The 19,303-nt window shown below is 37.5% G+C and overlaps 1 protein-coding gene across 1 annotated transcript; it reads right to left on the bottom strand.

Annotated features, from left to right (window-relative positions):
- Positions 1-2,417: 2,417 nt before the first annotated feature.
- Positions 2,418-18,178, bottom strand: LOC122661893 (TOM1-like protein 5). Its single transcript, XM_043857407.1, has 9 exons — positions 17,946-18,178; positions 16,531-16,609; positions 14,710-14,808; positions 14,483-14,596; positions 10,261-10,424; positions 8,011-8,086; positions 6,889-6,974; positions 4,449-4,610; positions 2,418-3,032 (listed from the first exon to the last, which is right to left on the bottom strand). Exons 1-9 carry the CDS (start codon positions 18,044-18,046, stop codon positions 2,714-2,716), a joined length of 1,200 nt encoding a protein of 399 aa, XP_043713342.1. The 5' UTR covers positions 18,047-18,178; the 3' UTR covers positions 2,418-2,713.
- Positions 18,179-19,303: the final 1,125 nt, after the last annotated feature.

Here is a 19,303-nt window from a genome sequence, read left to right as displayed (position 1 = left end):
ATTTAATCTATGGTTAATATACCTGATCCAATATTTATTGAAATTAGAGTAATAAACAAGTAAAAGAGGAATTAAGTGGGAGGGAAATCAACTTAGTTGTAGGCCATAAATGAAATTTGACTATGTAAAAAACTTGGAATTAAGTGCTAAATAAAGAATTATAAATGAAGGTCATGTACCTACTACCGTCATTAATTAATGACAGATTACATTAATGAAAACGAGCCCCCCCATGGTGGTTTTATTCAATTTTTGGCTATAAATATGAGGAGGGTTGAGGAGGAAGCCTTCATCCCATTTTCAAGTTTGTAAATACTAGCTAGCTAGCTACTCTATAGCGACTAGTGAGTGATTAAGAAATATGAGTGAGTATTGGTCAAAGAATGACAATTTATTTGTGAATGGAGAGGCAGAGGTCCTCTGGTTCAACCTCGATTTAGCTTCTTCCCCTACCGAACAATTACCAATGGAACGGAGATCAGACGTCGTCTACGACGGGCCAGGAGATGCTGAGTTCCGAAGTTTCTTGACTACAATGAGCTTCCGTGTTAATCGCAGAGGTCAGGTTATTGTTTCCGTCCTACACAATGTTGACAATTTTCATCATTACCTTCTGGACAAGGTGATACAATTGGGCCCTTTTGGTTTCCCAAACGTAACCTTAGCAAAGTCCGAATGCAATCTAAAAGAGGCCTACTTTGACCCTACTCGGGTCATAAGTAGTAGCCAGACCGACTTCTTAGGTTTTTTGCGTCGGATGAATAAAACGTTCGTTAATATGGACGGAAAATATCTCAAGTTTAACTTTATTGCCATCGAAGCATTTTCGTATGCTTATTCCGAGAGGGTTTACTATTGTGATAAAGATGTTTGGACAACAAGTCCTTTTAAGTTGGTGCAATTTAATGAGAATGAAATTGCACCAGAAATCGAACATCGAAAATTTTATGAACCTGGGTTTGATAACCTTCAAAATGATGCAGTGGATGGCACTTATATTGTGAATGAAGCTTTGAGTAAAGTGGATATCTGTCTCCCCTGTGCTTTTGCCTTTGGTAAGTTTCGTTTTATCGGAACAATAACGAAAACCTCCAGTCCTTTCGGCAACAATGCTTTGGTCAGTGTGTTCTTCGAGCAATCCCAACATGGAAAGAATTGTTTTGTAGATGCACTAGCAACAACTTTCTGTGTTTTAAACACAGAGAAAGACCAAATGTGGGACGCCCAACCTTTGGGGATTCCTCCAAGTCTTCTTGATTGATGAATAGGCAGGCCTATGATATCATATCATAGTTCAATTTGTGTTTTATTTGATTTTAGTTTGTTTGGGGTCCCAGAAGTGCGCACCCAATTAAAGGAGGAGTTCTCACTTGGTCAACTAAGTTTTCGTTAATTTTTTGTTTTCTGTTTCAGTTATTTTCGTTTCCTTGTAATAGTTCTCAGCTTCAAGTTTGTATTCCTCGATGGATTTGATAATGGATACCAGAAGCACTGAAAGCTAAAAGTTCTTGCCATGAGAGTTGATTCTCACAAAAAATAACAAACATACAAAATATTTTTGGTTTCTTATTTTCATCCATAGGATCATTCTTTTCCATGAATACAATAAATTTCCATTGTATTTTTTAATTTTCTCATGAATCGTCACTCGTTAGGGTCTATACTATACTATTGAAAAATAAGAGAACAAAAGTCAATCTTGGCAAACATAATAAACTCAACTACACTAAACTTTAGTTGATTGAGCTTATTTAGCAATTCGACCTCCCACCTAAGACCTTTTAGGTTACATATCAGGGAAGGTGTCCTAGAATTAGGGCAGTATAAGAAGGAATTTGTGCCCCACCTACACCTATGGAGCAATATAAGAAGGAATTTGAGCTCCACCTACACCAATGAGTAGTTGAAAAATGGTATCATTTATATAAGATTCACATCGGACCTACATAATCAGAATAGTTAAGAGTGTCAATGTGGGCCCCAGCACATATATGAGAGAAGGCTATAAAAGAATCTGTACAAGGTGAGCATGACAATCTTCTACTCCTATAACTAAAACTTGGGAGAAGAAAAAAAATTTGAATGTGTAAGATGTTAAAGTGATTTGAGAATATATATATATATATATGTGTGTGTGTGTGTGTGGACATGCACAAGTAGCTTAAAACATTTTACTCACTGGCTTTACTAAGATATTAATGTGATTTGTCCAAACAGTTAATGAGAGGCAAAGAAGTTACTAATGACAAAATGATGACAATGGAAACAAGAATTAGGTTGCATTTTCTGCTTGTCACACTGTGCACTACTTTTACAAACAAAGAGTTTCACAACCACCAGTACAAAAGAGTCCAGGTTCTACCAACATTCATTACAATGTATAGGCTACCCTCTAACAAGAAAAAAAAAATTATAACAAGGACAAAGCTTTAGTTAGACATGTATAACTCAAGATGGTTAATTCAGATAAAGGCCAATTAAAACCCCAGCCACACTAGATTCAAGTAGTAATCACTGTACACCACAATCATGTAAGGCACCAAATGATCAGGGCAGAAGAAACTACACAGGCAACACTTTTAGAATCAATGGAGTTGAGCTTTGGGAACTAAACCCCTTCACAAGCACATAAACCCTACCTTCACCGCAGTACAACCAACTTGACTGTTCCAAATACCAATCCTTACAGCAATTTAAGAGAAATCAATGTTCTTCAGTCACAAGAATCAATGCTCTCACTGTTTGAACTGCTGGCATTGCGACTATGCAATGAAAGACCCCTCATGTGACCAGCTAATGGTGAACCATCCACCCTTTTCTCCTGAAAGAATCTCTCCCTCTCAACAGGTCTGGCCGGTGGAGGAGGAATGACAACAGCAGGTGGTGAGGTATTGGATTCTTGTGGTTCCAAGCTTAATGGTCGTATAAGTGGACGGTGAAACTTTTCTGCATCAATTGGTCCAAATAAACTCAGGGGTTGCTCCAAGTGATCTTCCTCTTCAGGCTTTGCACATGCTTTCCCTTTTCGGACTCTGAAATTGCATGGTAAAAGCGCATAGTCAATATCAGGACAAACATTATAGATGGAGGGGACTACTGATAATGTGACATCATAAATACTCCAGCTGAAAAAGAAACTTTGTTCTACTGGATCACTAACCAACTAGCCATTTAAGAATAACATCCATCAGTCTTACTTGGTATGAACATAAAAATAATTAATCAGTACTGCAGGAGGACTTCAAAAATCAGTGGATGTGACAAAATTTTCACTAGAGTAACTTAGTTCAACAAGTAAGAAACGAGGAAACAGGGTATGGAATACTTTGTCATTTAGGCTACTTACAATGATCAATCCCAAGTATGACAAAACATGCTAATGGATTCTGATACATTATTGCACAGGATGCACCATATATTTAGATGCAAGGTACAACTCTCATGATAATATGACTATAAACAACACATATATAGATATATAATTCAATCTGTTGACAAGATATTTACTGTGTTACACTTACTGCACCAATTACCTTACCTAGCATTCCAGTAAGTTACTGAAGACCACGGCCACTTTAAGGATTTTTAGAAACCTCGTCAAATATTCAACAATACCAAACAGGGAAGAAACTGCTGACATACATTTTTGTTGCCCTTAACAGCTCGAGCTTTGGGATAAGCAGTTGTAACATAGTATCAGAGCAGGGAATTCGAGTGTTCGATCCCTGGGAAGAGCAACGGGGTTCCCCAAAACATTACCCTCGTTGCCAGGTGACGGTGTTTCCGAGTGAGTGCTTGACATGTGTAGGACCATCTGCATATACAGGAGGGGGGAACCGGTGTTGATATACATTGTTGCTATCCTTACTGAGCTCGAGTTATTAGGACAAACAGTTGTAACAGAAACGTCTCTTAAGGTCAATTTGGTGGTCTAGACATGGTAATATTTCTAGCCCTTCACAACCCATTCTCCTTTCCTCCTAACATAACATTCTTTTGTTGCCAGGAAATAAAAGCAAAAAGGTCAGAGGTTCAAAGGACAGTGCAGTGCACTATAGAATCTATGGACAGTTCACCTAGTTGTGCCACATTTTTATGTGGAAGGATGATGTAAAAATTCTGATGGTTTATTGTCTAAAGAATGATCTAGATTGGCCACAAATTAAATTTTGACTTGGAAATGGTCAATATACACATGGAAATACACTTTTGGAGCAACCAATAATATAAATAAGTAATATATAACATGTATCATGCATAAACACTACAATGGAGGCAAATGTATAACCAGATGTTGTAAATTAGCTACTATTGATTTGTCCAATTTGAGAAAGAGAGACCAGTGGGAGTGCTCAGTACCACATCCATTACGTACAACATTATACAATACCAGCACAGGCAAGGTCAAGGATTAAATGGGTTTAATATAAATCCAAGCAAGAGCATACCTTCGGAAAAGCCGTTCTGCCTCCTCTTCCTCCTCCATTTCTTCGAGGACAAAATGAGTAGCAGTGGAGGTAGCCTGAACTGAAAGAACAGAATCATGTCTGGCAAGTAATTTCTGCAACTTCTCATTTAGTTCAATTGCTTGAGAAACCACCTTTTCATCCCTATGAAGTAATGAAAATGATGACATCAGTTCTACAGCCAGCAATTCAGTGAAAAGAAGAAATGAGTTGTCAGTTTTTTTTTTGGGTGGGGGGTGGTGGATTGGCCAAATGGAGAATCAAGGTGCTCTTCATAGTTCATGCATGCTTATGGCATTGAAGATTCACAAATCTCAACATAATGCACAAATAAATACTACATTAAATGGCTGGACATCTTTTTAATGGAGCAGGAGAAGGTTCGACGAAAAGGACCTGAAGTAAAATATCATGCCCGAGCAACCTTGGGTTGTAATGTTTCTGTCTGCTGCGCTTACAAGTAGCACAAGCAATTTCTGTGAACAATCTATTGGCATAAAACCGGGTTGGCCACCCACCTTATTAAAAAAAGAAATAAGAAACTAAAACTTTCTTATAAGCATGGACAAAATTATCATTCATGAGTACGTTATCCTGCCTGTGCGATGTACTTTGTTTCTTTATAGTCAAGTAGTGCTCCTCCCATTTGTCTCTTTAGTCAAAGAACCCTGGTCTCACTTGCTTGCATTCCCAGACCGTTCCCAGAAACATCCACGAAGTACAATATCCAGATTTCTGCCATATTTATAAGTCCATTTGAACTTAAATTTTACACATACCTGAGGCCAAAATTTGAGCACCAAATGTGCCGCTGTGGAAAACTGTACCGTGGAGATGTTTCTAGGAACTTCATATAATGCAACAGACGAGAGACCTCTGTAGAGTTTTCTGCTATTTATACCCCCGTCACACCATTCGAGAATTGAGAGAAATCAATATCCTTTTGGCTGCATATTTTGTAGTATTCCTTAAGTATATTTTTTTGCACTATTTATTTGTAACACTAATCGAATTTCATTTATAAAAGAGAAAGGTGGGGTTAAGGGACCCTAGGGGTGGGGTGAAAAAACTCATCGAACTTCTCCTTGATTCAAAAAGCCTTACTCCCTAGGACCAACTCTAAAATGCAGGATAGGTTCACCAACCTCTGGAACCTTGTTGAGAGTGGACCCAGGTATAACCCTAAGAGGTCTGGGGTTGCTAACCGCACAAAGGCAACTAAAACAGGTTTGGCTACAACTTCCTAAAATAGAAACCCCACCATAGACCAGTCACCTACCAGTAAAGTTGGCATCAGTTTCAACAGCACTTGGAATAGCAAGATCTTGGTGAGTTTGGACCTTTTTCTAAGGTAATTAAGCTTCAGACAGCACCAAAATTTCATTAAACAGACTAGTCTTGATCTTCCGAAAAAATATGTCAGGTCAATTGAAAACATTTCAATGGAAATGTCTTACCAGGAAAAAACAAAAAAAAGGGTACCTACCAAAGGAAAAGATATACAAGAGTTTTAAAAAAAATAAAAAACAAAAGAAATACACACACCCAACAGAAATCATTCTCCTGAAACACAATACAAAATTATAGAAAGAAAATTCAGTTAAGTTTCCTGGTTATTATCTAAGGAGGAAAAAGAGTGGTTATGTCATAGTCCGCCACCATAGAATACACCCATGAAAAACATCACCCCAATCATATGTAGATTTCTTTTTCTTAATGTCCGTTTGGACAAATACAATTGCTAAAAAACAAAGTAATTTTTATAACTACATATAACTACAAGTCAATTTTAGGTTCAAACAAATAGTGTGCAAGACTGCATTTGCTTTTGGCAGAAACCACGTAAAAAAACGTTCAGGTAGGATAAAAATATAAGGTTTTACTTGAAATTTTTTTGCTTTACATGGTTTTTACCCGGAAGCCTTAAGAAAATTGGTGGAAATAACATTTATAGTGACTTTAAAAACAACAAAATAGATCATGTTGTTCCACAAATGCATGACTTCTCTTGAGTTAACTATGGACTTCCAGAAGAAGAAGAAAAAAAGTTCTGAACTCCTGCATCACTCTGTGAAAGAATATCTTGTAGTTTAGTACTCGAATGCATTACCCTCAAGGATTGTGTCTTAAATCCACCCTAAACCACATATAAGTGTGTTTGGTATATTTTACAATTGGCTAGTCTTGTGTGTCTTATTGAAGTTTGGAATTGGATCAATGGAAAGAATCATATCTGAATATTTACAGATACATCCAATAGGATAGAAAGGGGGAAAGCCCAACTAACCACAACCTAAAGTTAAGTTCAAAAGGAGAATTGCATCCAACAAAAACAATAGCAACTTCCTACCAGCAAATACTGCAATTCAAGAACAGAGAAACAACCACACAGCTATATGCTTAAATAATAAGGAAAATTTACCGAGATGTGATCACAAGATGCATTACTCGTTGCTTTTGAAATGAACATTGCTCAACAAGATCCAGAGTGAACTCATCCTTTGCTCCCTACATAATATGATGGCATAGTCCAGAGTTCAAGTGAGCAAATCTATCCACTAAAAATTAAACAACAGAGGCATCCCTTTGAGAACATCAACCTGAAGTAAGTAAAGAATGTTTCCTGCAAACTCAAATGCTACTATACTAAAATTTCTCGATTTTTATTCATCAATGTGAGTTGTAAAAGAGAAAACAGTTTTCAAGCTTCAATAAAATACAAATTAGTCCTCCCCACCCCAAAACAAACGAAAAAGAAAGATGGAAGAAAGCAAGGGTAAAACAAATTTATTTATCTGGGACTTAATAATTGCTCTCACATAGAGAAATGTGATAATAGGACTCAAAAGGGAAAGAGTGAAACACTACAGATAAAAGTATAATGACCCAACAATGCAACAACGGCTATATAAGCACCCCTTTGAGAAAACAAGGGCTCCAATAAAAGGCAAATGGTTGACAACTAGACACCTATAAACAGACATGGGAAGCTATAAGTCAATTAGAAACATGAAAATTAGGGACTAGAACTATCAAAATCATCCCAAGTAAAAAGTTCTTGCTTAGTCAACTGTTCATTTAGGTGATGTGGATTTGCATTAGGTAAAAGGTGCTATCAAGGCTTTAAATCATTAAGTTGTTCAAAACTAAAATACAGTAAGATTCATCACTAAATCCTGTAAACAGCATACCCCTACGACCACCATTTAAAAGCATCGAGACATTTGACAAACATTTTCTAAGTTCAACATTGCTTCTGTTCAAATATCATAAAGTCCCAACAAGTAGTGTAGGCTATTCCCAGTTATAGGGCATTTCTGATGTGTGGTGGAGGCTTTTTGTTTTGCCAAGGTCAGAGTGTCTGTCCTATCCCCGGAGTGATGGGGTGGGGCAGGGGTTGGGAAGGATGTCCAACAGAATGGACAAAATGGATCTGCGATCATCATAACCAAACAGAATATCCACTACCACATCAACCAGTGCATTGTGAAATTGATTCAGTTGAAAGCTGAAAATTAGGTTAAGAAGTTTTTCAAAACCATACCTCAGGATGTTGAATGTCAATAGCATCCAATACTTCTCTCAAAACCTCCAGGGCAGCACTGGCCTTCTGAATAATACTGCAAGAGAAAAGACATAAATGGAGAAAAAGTTTTACCTAATATTGTGTATCCTTGAAACATCTACCAATAAATTTGCATCATGAGGGAGTCTCGGTATAAATGAGGGAGTTTATAGTAACTCCAGCAGGTGAATAAACGAGTAGTCACTTCAAGATGGTTGAATCATGTGCAAGACCAATAACTGATACTTGTTAGAGAATGTACTTAGGTGTAAGGAGGAAAAGAATGGACTCAAGGCAAAGAGATATGACTTGATTCCATATGCACGGGGATCGTAGAATGAAAAGGAAGAAACAGATTCATAAAATGTGATCCAAATCACAGTAAGACTGCCTTCAAAGATGTCAACAAGGGGGAAAAAAAATATGCCAAGAGATAATTTATAAATAGCTAATTACTAATGGGCTTCTCAGTCCTCTGTTTCAGTTTTTCACAGAGTTGTCCAAACAATAATTTGGACTACCATGTGGAGGAAACCATGCAAACACATTTTAATTTTTCACAGAGTTGTCCAACCAATAATTCGGACTACCATGGGAGGAAACCATACAAACAGCTGACTGGAAAAAAGAACTCTCTCTCTCTCTCTCTCTCTCTCTCTCTCTTTAAATGCAAACAGCCTTACATTACATATTTATCCAATAAACACGAAATTTTGGGCAGAGATTGTTAACTCCTAGATTTACTAAATGCAAGCAGCAACCAGATCAAACCATCTGTTATCAAAAGAAATAAAACTGCTGAAACTAATGCTGGCAGAAGAACTTAAACCAGCCTAGTTGCAGGTTTGATTCTCACAATAGGGTTATAATTTTGACACCAAATTGCACAGGATACTTTGTCTTAGGATTTGTGAACAACCCACCAAATATCAGGCAGAGAGGAACTGAATTGATGGGACTCAATTCAAATCAAGTAGGCTGCAAGTACCACCCAGGAAGAACAGGGAAAGAAGAAAGAGAAAAGAAGAAAAAAAGCAGAACAGAATATAAGAATAATAGGAGTAATAAAGAGAAGCCGCAGGAAGGGAGATGGTCTGTACCTGAGGTCGAACGAAACTGGAGAGGAGAACAGGAGGAGGAAGAAGAAAACACTCAACCAAACTAGTCCCACACAACTCCATAGCCATGAAGCTATAACCCAACTCAAATTTCATTCCAATATTTCATTGACTAATTCATTGAATTACAATTATTTATATATAAAAAGAAATTGCACTTAAACAAGGAAACATTGAAGTAGACTAAAGCAAAAAAACTGGAAAACTCGAATCTCCACAAATCTAGCTCCCCTAATATAATATAATACAAATTACAAAACAACCCTCCCAAACCCTATTGGACCAGGATCACGGTTCGGACTGAGTTTGTCTTGGTTTGGGTTTCCGAATTGGGTTTATTGGTCCAGCCACACACATGCAACTGCAACAAAACATGTCAAATTTCAGACTCAAAGTCAAACATATACCACCCACCCCATGTATTGGCATGCATCCCTGTGTATGTCCATGCACAGGTACCACACTGACCAATCGTGCACTCTCCCATATCCTGGGTTTTTTGGAGCCCTATTATTGCCACTTGGTGAACTCCACTAGGGCTGAAACTTGATGTTAGCAGGGGACCCAGGGATCTAACTGCCCATAAAATTTGAGCCCCTCCAATCTGTGCATAGTGGCATAGCTGGGTCCCATGTAAAAAGGTCCATCTACATGGCTGTGAAGGGGCCCTTCGCACCATTTATATTACTAGAACAGTACTTCGCAAAATGTCACAATGATTTCCTTCCCAAAGAAAAAGTCAAACCCAAAGTTGTTAAAAAGTAATGCATGGTAAAGTCATCTAGACATTAACCATGTTGGCCTCACTTAGGAACCTCCAAATAGGCCCCCGGCTATAAAATTGAATCATAAATGTCTGGTTTAACTAAAAAATTCTGCTGAGAAAAAGGAAAATGGGAAACCTGATATTAGTCAATGAAGTTTGTGTCCATTAATTCTCATGTTGTGTGAACTATAAATTATAAAGTAGAAAACAGATGGAAGACCTTTCTCAACCACAGTTAAAGAGAAAAAAGGCGTGAATGGTGCACACAAGGCATAGGAAGTGTACAGGCCGCTAGAAAGACTAAAAATGCATCAAAACAGCAAAGTAATGCCCATCAAATCATACCTAGATTCAGGCATAATCTGAGGATTTTCAGGCTGAATAACCCTTTCAGATTTTGGAGGGGCAGATTTTTCTCCAGCCTCAGGTAAATTCCTTTTGGGTTCCTTCGGCATGGAATGACCTGAAGCAATGGCAGGAGGCCTTTGAGGAAACTTTACACCAGCATTCTGGAAGAAGCAAAGCAATCATTAATTAATATGAGATTTATAATAAATGTACTCAACTTCTTGCCCCAATCTGTAATTATTAATGGAAGAATTTAAAATTCTGTTGAACTTCATATGTTGCAAGAATGGGGCAGTAAAAGAACATATTAAAAGCACATAAAAAAAACGAACATGTTGATTTCCCAGCCCAACCGGCGGAGTTGCACCCCCTAACGTGGAGCATTAACAGTAAGGATCATTTACTCCATGAAGCCACCTTCAACCATCTGGAGGTCTAGCTTCTTACTCCATGTCAAAGATCAGGTTGATTAATTAGATTTTGATGTTTCACTTCAGTTATTTTTTTAAGTTTAAGGGCATTTGGTAATTCTGCACCACGGTCCAAGAACATTCATTTTTCTGTTGGTTTTCTTTGCTAAAAGTTTGGTTGGATTTTTGCTCATGTTTTGGACCAGCCTACTCTTTATTTAGGTGTTTGCATACACAGCTTAGAGCCAAGTTTCTTTTTCTCTAAGCCAAAGTTTCACTATCTGTAACCTAAATTTTAGAGTGGACAAATCCATGTCCATATAAAGACATCATAAGCCATGTTACTGGAAGATTTCTTTTGAATTACAAAGTTCAATTATCTGCTGCACTTCAGTTTCTGTTGATGCCTGATGGATGTTTGTACCATGGATCCTTGATGTTCTTCCACTTGAGTCTTTTCCCCTCAAAATTCAACCCTCACCTTTCCCTGATATATCAAAGATCCATGTTTGAAATTTCGATCAAAATGACCGAAATTTTTCGGTTTCAACAAATGCTGAAACGAAACCAGGTGTGATAACTAGGTCTTACTATGTTGCAGTCGAAATTTTGACCATGTTTCTGGTTTCATTATCATTTTGCTAGTTTTGGTAGTTTCGACTCCAAAGAGGGAAAATTCCTAAAAAACCTCACTTTTTGTAATTTTAGACCGAATCACTCTAATATCTTTGTAATGAACCATATATAACATTTGATAATTAAGAAATGGGAAAAAGAACACTGCCCGGCAGCATGTACTTGCGTCCTCTCACATGGGGCAGTGAAATGACCACCCCACCCCTCCCCTTAGATGGGCGTTCAATACTCCCATTGCCCCTCCTGGCTGGCACTAGGGCCACACAGCCTGGCAACAAACCCCTTCCCTTATGAAACGGTTTATAACTTTATATTTATTCATTCCTAATGCATATGTTAGTTATTTTAATTAGGGTTTTAAGTATCGGTATGTATAGTACCATATCGACGGATATGTATCGATATTGGTGGTACTGATACAATACTTATTTTTCCAAAAAAAATTGTATCAATTAATACGGGACCAATACGGTTTGATACGATCCAATACCAGGCTAATACGGTTCGATACAACACCAATACGCTCCAATACAAGTAAACTACACTTGATATGCCTCCTTTTAAAACTGCAAAACGGAAACCGTGAGTGAGACACAAAAATGACAAGGGCCTTGGAAACTTGTTTTTCTCTTCGATATGAGTTGGAGGAAATCATCTAACGTATAAAACGACCCTAATCTTCACCATTTCAATAAGTTTTGGGGACTTACAATTACAATGCTCAGATTACAAAGCGAAAAAAGTGATAAAGTTGCAGATCTTTTTTTTTTTTTTTTGGGTACTCAAATATCTTTTTTTTTTTTTTGGTGCTCAAATATCTTCTTCTTTTTTTTTGTGGTTAGATGAAGTAAAAACGACTAAAATCCTTGCATCAAGCTAATATATATCTACATATTGCATAATAAGATTTTTTATGCTTCAAAACTGTATTCTATATGTACCATAAGCAAGGATTCAAGTAGAATTCGGGTATTTGAAGGGTGATCATAGTTATTAAGGCGGCAAGTCGACCATGGTGTTGGAGAGGGTCTAAAATCAAGGCCACACCAACAAGGCGGCCAGGCACCCACCTAGGCGCCCAAGGCGACGCCTTGATAACTATGAAAATGATTGTAAGAGACGTTATCATATTGTATTGTATTAGAGAGACACAAGATACATGAAAGATACACATGGAAATGGTCAAGAAACGCATAGAAATGTAAAGGATATATGTAAAATACAGTTTTAAAGCATAAAACACTATAAATAAGCAACATGTAAAATATATCTTGTACAAAAAGGAGAACAAAGTACTACGAAACCGTATCGGATCATATCGACTGATAAAGTGCAATACATTTTTTTTAATTAATAAGTATCGTATCGATTCCTTAAAGATACGATAGGTATCATTAAGTACCAATGGATATTTAGAAACCTTCATCATAAGCACATCCATCAATTTCTTAACCATTTCTATATGCATTTTTCGCATATCTTGTGTCCCTCCAATACTATACAATATGTCTCTTAAAATCACCCCTCCAATACAATACCCGACACCGATACTTAAATCCTCGGTTTTAATTGAATTATGTGTGTTCTAGTACCAAATTGTGTAGAATAGGTTATATTAAAGAAGTATATAACAGCGCACAACATACACTACCAACCTAGGATCCAAAGCCAAACTACTCTTTTGGGTGTGCTATTTTTACAATCTAAGGGTTCCATTATGTTTCGAAGGCCGAAAATAGGGTTTACCAAACAGTTTTGGGACCTTATATGGGCCTGGAAAACAGCAGCCGAAACTTACCAGGCTTCGGTCACAATTTCATAGTTTCGCAAAATATTTCGTTTTCGAGCCAAGTTTCAAACCTTGCCAAAGATACACATACTAGTGTTTTACAAATCTACCCATTAATGGGTTTACCCTAATCAAAATATCCATTTTCCACAACAGGAATCCCCTCAACTGAACTGTTACCGCAGTTTGGCTTGGGAAAAAAAACACTCATTCAATGACTACTACGTAAGATCCCATTTCTATTTATAGACTCGGGGGAATTTTGAACTCCTCATAATAGGATTGTTCTTATCCTATTACAACCAAAAACAAATTAGAAACTGAAAAGAAAAATAAAAGAGAAGAATATTTACATTTGGCTAGCCTCAACTCTAAATTGAAGTCCTAATGAATGTAGAACACTACAATCAAAAGAGAAGGTAGGTAAATAACTACTTAACAGGATTTCTAACTCAACTACAACAACAACAACAACAAACTCAGCCTTATCCCAACTAAATGGGGTCGGCTACATGGATCCTTGCAAAACAAAGTCGGGATAACTAACTGAAAGTAAGACGAATGAAGAAATGCAAAAAGAAGAAATGAGAGATGAGAAGTGAGAAATGAGAAGTGAAAGTAAGAGGAAAGAGACACAGCCCAGGAAGTCAGGAAAATCTCAGCTAAATGGGATCGGCAATATGGATACTTGCCCTCCTATAGGCTCTATCCAAGGTCATACTTGGTACAAAGTCTAACTCAGCTACGACTGGCCCAAAAATAAAATTAGGGAAGAAAGCGGTCTTACAAGTGCAAACTAGCCCTAAAGGCTACACTAATTTGGCCACAGCTGTCAGGGGCATTCTAAGCCCTCCTTTAGGCCTTCTGAGTCCCATGGCCTAGTTTAGAATGGTTAGAGTTCAATGTAAGACATGCCTCACAGCCAGATAGAGTTGAACTTGCAGTCACCATCCCTTATAAGAAGCAGTGTCATATACAGCAAAAAGAAAAGGGTGGAGGGGGTTGAAACTGGCCCATAATTTTTGTCCTCAAATCAATAATCCCTCGCCCCCCAAATAAAAAACAAACAAACAAACAAAACAACCCAAAAAAAGAAAAACAAAGAACAAGATGAAAACAAATAGAAAGCCAAGTACCACAACATTTACTCGTTGCCAAATCAGTTTGAATTATACTGGACACTTCCTTTTGGGGAACTATTTTCCCCGTCAAAGAAAATTCTCAAATATAAATAACCATTCTGCATGATATCAATTACTATTCATGGTTTCAACTAGATCACAATTGTATAAGCTGTGACCTTAGAACAGCAATCATCAATCAAGGAATTTTTATCTTGGTAAAGAAGGCCCTAAGAAAACATGTTCTATATATTGGTACCCACCACCAAATCATAATATGCAGTATAATATTGAGGAAACTTTCCAGAAGCACCACCAAAAGATATCTGCATGGCATCTAAAAGAAGAAATATCTTCTCACGTACAGGAAGATCTGACTGAAAAGCAGAAAAAGAAAATAATTAAGATCATAAGATCCCCATATGACATGACAACATGGAAATAACATCAGTCAACAGCAGGATAAAGTGTTTCTGTGCAATATGTATACCTTTTTCTTCACTATCTTTACCAATATTGGAAGAAGTTCATTATCTATAACCTGCCTGTGAATATGTTCTCCACAATTATTCATTAACATCTGCAATAACTGCAAAAACATGTGACAATTGAATGATTCAATCACGAGCGAACACACCATAGATTATACATATCCATGATTTCAAGTTTAGGATATGAATGAGACTTGGTTTTCAGCATCAATGGTTTGCATTATTTTGATGCCAGGCCAGCATAGAAACCGCGTGCAAATGATTTCAAGAAGTTTCCAAGCATGGATGCCCTTAACTTATTCTTAATACATGTTAAATGCCATGAAATGGCACCTGGATGACAGGGCAGACGAAGTACTGAGGAGCAAAGGAAATCACAGAGATAAGCCAATCCTTGCCTTGATAGCCTAATCCAGATCAGGATCAGTAAACGTCAATCAGATCGGGATTAGTACATTAACTATATAGATCTGTGGAATCCAGACTGATCCAGATCTGGATTGGTCTGGCCCAATCTGTCAATCCTTGCTTTTAGTATAGGGAAGAAGGGATTTTCCTCTAGCCGTGTTTGGTCCATATTTTCACATATTAAATGAAATAATACTATTTTTCTCAAATGTTTTTAGGAAAAAAAAAAACTTTTTTCACAATGCTTTATAAAAAATGAGCTTTTCTTTCTATTTTTGTATTTCTAATCAGGATCCTATCAACAAACTCTAGAACCAACTAAATATTCCTCATCACCTCTCCACCCATTTGGATGGAGGGATTAACAAGCCTCATATCTCCTCCCTCCCTCAGAAGAGATAATATATGGGGGCCTTCATCAGCAAATAGATATAGCATGGGTTTGGGGGTTTGGTAATGAAGGAATGAGACAAGCCTAAAATTGTACCTGAAGGGAAAATATGGAGACAGATTCTCAGTAAGGGCCTAGCCAAGAAATGTGAACCCACCTTGGAAAGGGAGGAGAAGGTAAGACTAGAAGCATCTAGATTTCTACTGCAAGTATAACAACTACTTGGTGGAGGGGGACCTGGATGTGCCTTCATTTCATGGCACAATGATTCTTGTAAGGCCACACACAGAATGATGCAAACATGCAAATACAAACAGAGGACCATGCTCTGATAGCTGAAGGATTATGATGTCTAAGTCTTTAAGGACTTGTTTCAAGCAAGGAACTAAAACTCGGGTTTCGACCAGGTTTCAGCCAGCCAAATTTCCGAGTTGGCTCGAGATCTCGGTCGAGTAGGTGTAATTTATTTTTTTTCAACTCGAGGCTGGTTTCGATGGGTTTTAGACCTATTTTGGGGCTAAAACTTGGTACTCAGCCTATTTTAGGCAATTTAAACACACTGACACTATCAGATTTTGCAAAAAAAAAGCCCAAATAGGAGTTTCAACTTTCAACTAGTGGGAAACTAGGACAGACACTTATTTATGCCTACAAAAACATTTACTTAAATGATATGAGGCATAAATAAGTGTATGTCCTGTGTCTGTATACCCAAATGGCAGTCTCAGTAGAACTCACGAGATCTGTCGATTTCTGGAAGTATTTAAAGGAAAAAAGGGTTGAAATCTGGGTCGAGTCGAGATCTCGACTAGACCGAGATATTGTAATTTTTTAACTCGGCTGGAATCTCGTCTCACCCTTTAAAAAACCAAGATCTCGCTCGAGATCTCGTGAGTTTTAGTTTCATGGTTTCAAGTGATACAAGATCCAAGAAAGATTCTTTCCCTCTTTTTTTTTAACCAAATACAGTTAAAAGCCAGTGATTAATGCGGAACTTGACCAAGACCACTCAAAAACTCACCAAGACAGCAAAAAGCTGAATAGTAGGGTTTTTATTCCCCAATCGTTTCTTAATAGCTTTAATGACATCTTTGGCTTTCCTGCACATCCACAAGGAACAAACCAGTCAGCAAATAATGTGGTTAAACAATTAATTTATTGATTAAAAAAATTCAATAAGAAACAAAGAGTATAAAGAGCGTCTGTTACTTTAATTGGTTAATCAACTACTAGACATCAGGCTTGAATTGGAGTAAGTACATTATTATTCCAAAGTAGAATTTAGGAATGGATCTATGTTAGATGGGTATGGGTGTGGGTGTCAAAATCGGACACAATCAAGGTGTCAGACTCAGAATAGTTCCAAATTCAGGATTTAGGTTTGGGGGCTATATAGCATATTTAAGTCAAAATAATTTGAAGTAAATTCAATATGATACATACTGATATAAGCAATTCTATTATTACCTCAAAAAAAAAAGAATAGATCAAATTATTCACACTTACACCTATTGTAATTAATCTGCCTTAATTTTCTTCAAAACTTCCTTTTTCTTTTAAAAAAGCTAAATTAGATACTATGCTTTGGGATGGTTCAAATTGTTGTTATATCATATAAAACATCCTGCAATTGTTACTAAAGAGAATCACTACTAATGTGTACATGTAACTGAGTTATCAACTTATCATACTGCTTATGAAGAAAAAAGATTCTAGTATTTCATTTCAAGATTTAATATAGATGTGGTAAAAATTATTCTGTGTGCTTAATATTAGAGATAGTGGCGGTGATGGTGATGGTACTAGGTGTCTCTGTGCTGGATCAGTGTAGGTATCTGCATCCACAGATGTTGGACATGGGTGCAACACACTTAGATGTCTGGGTTACAAAGAATTGGATACACATAAGTTATATATGTGTTCAATAGGGGGAACAAATTCATCAAAGGCCTTATATCCCAGCCAATGGGAAGTGATTTGGGCAAGTGGAAGAAGGATTTTGTCAATTGGTTTTTCTTTAGACCATGTCTATAGATATTCCGTAAGGGAAAATAAGTACTGCATAGCTGACTTTGAAAACTTGAGTGGAAACTAAATTAATTATTAGATTTCTTTCCCTCAATTGATCCCCCTGTTTTTCCTCTTGACATCATCGCACATTGCTGCCACGAGTTTTGCCACCAAAGATAAATTCTCTTCTTGCAGTGGTTGACTCCTTCCTATCCAAACTAAGTAGCTACCATTCCTACCAAGAGCGACGGATACACCCCATTGGATGATTAGTTCCATTATTTATGCTTGGATCAACTAGACTGAAATGTCCTCGTAATGAATTTAAACACATAGCATACTTATCCAACACCAACATTAAGGAAATCCAATACATTATTAGACAGCAAAGGAAATTTAATAACAATAGAAGCACTAAGAATATACCCTTGATCACTTGCGATCAGTTCACAGATTTCAATGTTCTTCATCCAATCCATTTCTGTCAGTTTATCACTTGTCGCTGAATTAACAAGCTCAGCCGCCATATCTGCTTTGTTATAAAATCGAACTTCAAGCAAGAATAAAATGTGCAAGTCTGTGAAAGTGAATCTCGTGATTATATCTGCAAAGATGTGACAAGTATCACAGCAGTCAGCAAGTCCATCACCATGACAAGAAAAAGAATGACTAGTGAGACACGGTACAACCAATAAATCTAGAGTTCCATAAACAGAAATGCATAAACAACAAGTAGAGAAAATGTGCCAGAAGTAAAAACTGTAGTATCAAAAAAACAGAGTAATGCCAAGCAATCTCTAGGATCAGTTGACCTCAAAGAGGTCGATTGGTGTCGATTGGTTCGGTTTTGGGATAGCAGTAGACTTGTCCTAAGCTCAAACAAGGCCTGGGCTGAGATACCCTGGCCCTGAGTGCGTGCAAGTTAGGGCTGGGAATTTCTGGCCCTGAGCCAAAGTCGGGTCGGGTCGGGTCGAGCCAGGGTTGAGGCCTTGGGCTTCTTCCTGACCTGGCACAGCCCCTGCATCTCCCTTCCCGGCCACATGGTCAGGGCCAATTAGGGTCAACCTGGCCCGGCCCTGAGGGCAGGTAAGGGTTGGATTTTTCAGGCCCTGAGTCACGGCCGGGCCTGTGCCCAGCTAAGGGGACTCAGAGTTGGGTTAGGGTTTAAAAAAGCCCAGCCCAACCCAACCCTGTTGCAGCCCTTGACATCATGTTTTCCTTAGCTCTTAAGGATCCAATTAAGAACATCTATGTCTATATGCTCCAAGAGACCACCTAACCATTTCTCATAATTAAAACACGAAGCCAAGGGTGAAGGTGCATAAACTGAATTAAAGGAGCAGAATTTAGTAGCAGTATCAACTTCAAAATCAGCCTTCCATGAATCAACAGCAGAGCAGCAAATAATTTATATTTCAGATTCTGGAACCAAAATAATGATTTTCAATGAATAATATTTCCAACCAGAATGGGTCAGAAGTCTGTTGTAAAATTAAAATTACGTCCCAGTCAACAAATGGCTTTAAACTTCAATAAAATTCAAAAAATGACGTAATATCATTCCAATACCAAGGATAATTTGTAGGAGACAAAGAATGCCAGTGTATTTAGGGCAATGCCTTAAGGGTAATTGGAAAGAAAATGAAAATGGGAATACATTGATTAAATACGAAATTCAACATTTATAGAGAAGATGAGGAAAGATAAGAACAAAATTGGAGGATTAACCTACAATTATGATTTTAATTTGATTCTGTTTTTATACTTGAGGAAGTATCCTGAAA

Source organism: Telopea speciosissima, chromosome 5 (assembly GCF_018873765.1).
Source record: "Telopea speciosissima isolate NSW1024214 ecotype Mountain lineage chromosome 5, Tspe_v1, whole genome shotgun sequence".
NCBI lineage: Eukaryota > Viridiplantae > Streptophyta > Magnoliopsida > Proteales > Proteaceae > Telopea > Telopea speciosissima.
The sequence above is the reverse complement of the archived record's forward strand: the minus strand, read 5'-3'. Positions and strand labels throughout refer to the sequence as shown.

What these genes read in the sequence shown, in the direction of transcription:
- LOC122661893 (XM_043857407.1), bottom strand. Translation starts at nt 18,046, where the DNA reads ATGGCGGCTGAGCTTGTTAATTCAGCGACAAGTGATAAACTGACAGAA. An exon ending in TTGACATTCAACATCCTGAG is followed by an intron (nt 6,975 to 8,010) that starts GTATGGTTTTGA and finishes CATATTATGTAG; the next exon opens with GGAGCAAAGGATGAGTTCAC. An exon ending in CATCTTGTGATCACATCTCG is followed by an intron (nt 4,611 to 6,888) that starts GTAAATTTTCCT and finishes ATTACTTCATAG; the next exon opens with GGATGAAAAGGTGGTTTCTC.